The 2,927-nt window shown below is 47.0% G+C and overlaps 1 protein-coding gene across 1 annotated transcript in view; it reads right to left on the bottom strand.

The window, feature by feature from the left end:
• Positions 1-2,927, bottom strand: part of LOC119582193 — a 13,488-nt gene that overhangs the window by 2,909 nt on the left and 7,652 nt on the right. The window contains exons 9-14 of the mRNA XM_037930427.1: positions 2,254-2,605; positions 1,789-1,981; positions 757-1,392; positions 442-540; positions 147-313; positions 14-51 (exon numbers count right to left, since the gene is read on the bottom strand). Of these exons, the coding sequence (XP_037786355.1) occupies positions 14-51; positions 147-313; positions 442-540; positions 757-1,392; positions 1,789-1,981; positions 2,254-2,605 (1,485 nt within the window). The remainder of the gene's footprint in view (positions 1-13; positions 52-146; positions 314-441; positions 541-756; positions 1,393-1,788; positions 1,982-2,253; positions 2,606-2,927) is intronic.

Raw genomic sequence — 2,927 nt, 5'->3', positions numbered from 1 at the left:
ACTGCTCCCACACGACTGGCTTCGTCGCGGTAGTCATCGAGGTGGTAGACTCTGGTGCAGAAAAAGAAGTTGAAAGAAGTTGAGAGAATTAATCTAAAGTATCCATCATGGTCCTGTTCATCTAAAGGTCTGATGTGTATAATTACCTTGCCCTAGTATAATGGGCAGCTAGCTTGACCAGTGACAGTTTGCCCACCCCAGGCGGCCCGACTACAACGGCGTGGCTCCAGAAGGTCTCCATCGTGATCACGAGTTTGAGCAAAGCCATAAAATGGGCTTGTGTGAACATGATCTGCTGCAGGCCGTCGGGGTACTGAGACAGAAGACGAAACCATGCATTAACATCATATATATTTTGCTTCTTATATCAGTTTGCAGAACAAGCAGCTTGAACATCACGTAAAAAAATGAAGTATAAGAAAAAAGGGCACGTGTATTTACCTGGATATTTTTTACGAACTCGTTGTAGTCTTTCGCGTGTGTCATCATCTTCTTGCCTTCCTCCGTCTGCCCCGGCCACCACGCCAGGCCCTCCTCCAGCTGCTCGCACGGAAGACAGTGTTACCTTTAGTAGCAACTGGCATGATTTTCTGACAACATAGTGTCAATAGGCGTCTAAAAATATATATGGTATTCTTGTGCTTTTTTTACATATGTAGCTACTACACATATTGGTTGTAATGTAGGGATACATTATTAGCCGTATTTTTATTATACAGACATAAAATTTAATGTGAATTGAAGTGTCCCGCGTACCTCTTCGAATTTGTTCTTGACGATCTTGAAGACCCGGTCGGAGAGTTCTTCTTCGCTTTCGACGACAGAGGAAAAGATCCTGCGAGCTTCAAAGGCGATGAGGGACGCTGATTGTCCTAGTGTCATCTGCAGGAGACGAGCGTTCTTCCGCAGCGCCTCCGTCAGCTGCAGGAGGTGATGTAGGTTCGGGAGGGTGTTGCGAGGACTGGCGCTGCGGCTCTTCCTGCCTGTGTCCAGGCGGCCGCCGTTGCTCGAGCTTGTGTCCAGGTCGGGCAAGTCGAACGAGTTCTTGGCCGAGCCCTTGTCAGAGGCCGGGCCGCTGAGAGGGCCTTCCGTCGCCTCGTCCGGGGGCTCTGCCGTGGCCGGACGGGAGGCTGTCTGGGGTCTCGAAGCGGTCCGTGGCCTCGACGAAGCCCGAGACCGCGAGGCCGTTTGGGGTCTGGATGAGGGGCGTGAACGCGAGGCTGTTTGCGGTCGAGAGGAAGCCCGGGTTCTCGACGCGGTTCGTGGTCGCGAACCCGTCTGAGGTCGTGACGACGCGCCGAGGCCTTGGTACAGCTCGACGACAACGTCCCTGGTAGCGTCCGGCTGGAAATTTTCCTCGTCCAGCTCAGCTAACACGTCCTGCAGCGATACCTAAAAACGCCATTGCATGGTTAGGCACAATAATTTTTCATTAAACCATAAAACTGATTAAAAAAAAACAGCATATTACCGTACAGGTAATATTATCAAAAGTAATTTTTTTCTATCTTGACGATAAAAAAACAAACAGGACGTGTATATATAATGTTGCCATATTCCATAAGTACATTACAAGATCTCATTGAAACTAATCATGAAAGCTTTTTAACCCTCAGAAACCACATGCTAATCCACCTCTATTTCATGACATTACATATCCCCGGCAATCTTCTAAGTTCTCGGAGTTGATGCCCACAGAAAACGGAAACACACATAACGAAAGCCTACGATATTCACTTCCTAATTCTTATTTCATTCTTATCACGCAACATCTGGCCTTCCTCTGACCTTAACAACGTGTTCACAAGACCGCGACGAAATGCAAGGGACGCCCATGACCACGCAGTGCCTGAGGATCCTCGCGGGCACGTGCTGGTCGGGAAGGGCATGGCAGGAGAGCGCCAGGAGGGGTACTACCCTCTGCAAGCGATACCTTGTTCCTGAAGAAGGACACACGACCTCGCCATATTCCACCATGTGTCTGGGGGGAAGGTAAATAAATGTTTTGCTTTTTTTTCTATTTTCATTTTTTGTGAAGAAGTATCATGTCATGGCTTCAATTTTATTGCTTTGTTTGGATCGTAATTAAATATAAAATTCGTCTAAGTGTATGAATACAAAGACATTGATCGTTGCTTTCTTAATAGTTAAATAATATTTATGAGGAATCTCCAAAATAGCAAACAGGAAAGTAAGAAAACAGTCAGTGGAAGTGCGATCAGTGACGCCTCTAACTCTGATCCCAAACTGTACCTGAATATTTCCCAGATGGTTCCCAGTGTACCGCCAGCATCCAGCTGCAGATGAACATCTTCCAGGATCAAGAGAGAAAACCCTTCGTCACCCGGAGCGAGAATCGGAATGTTATCGAGTGAGTCTCTCTGTGCCATGCTGGAATCCAGACAATCATGAATCGGACTTTCCTCATCGTTGCCGGTAGAGGACGCTGATTGGTCAGCTGGCGGAGTAGACGGGAGGAGATCGCCAATCATGCACGAGAAGAGTTCCTGGGCCGTCGAGAGCGGCGTGCAGCGGAAGCGAATCACTCGTGTTGCCGGTGCGCGATGACGTTCGAAAATGTCGAGGAACGTGGTCAGACCATTGCCTGAAAGATAAACATATTTCATACACTGGTTATATACCTCCGTTGAACCCGGATCAAAGGAGGTATGCTTATTTCCACAGAAAATTGGTTTGCTCTAGATATTTATAACTGGGCTCTCACTCCCTCTCTCGAATTGTGGAATGATTTTATTTTTTTCTGCTTTTACTGGTGCTCTTAACTACAGAGGTCTACCTGCATGGTGACTTCAAACCCAAAGCATACATTTTATCACATTTGATTATTATTTTCTTACTTTCTTCAATGATCGGATTTAATTAAGGTGTTGGTGCGTGAACCTATGGCTTTCACTACCCTACTGTAC

Source organism: Penaeus monodon, chromosome 15 (genome assembly GCF_015228065.2).
Source record: "Penaeus monodon isolate SGIC_2016 chromosome 15, NSTDA_Pmon_1, whole genome shotgun sequence".
Classification (NCBI taxonomy): domain Eukaryota; kingdom Metazoa; phylum Arthropoda; class Malacostraca; order Decapoda; family Penaeidae; genus Penaeus; species Penaeus monodon.
The sequence above is the reverse complement of the archived record's forward strand: the minus strand, read 5'-3'. Positions and strand labels throughout refer to the sequence as shown.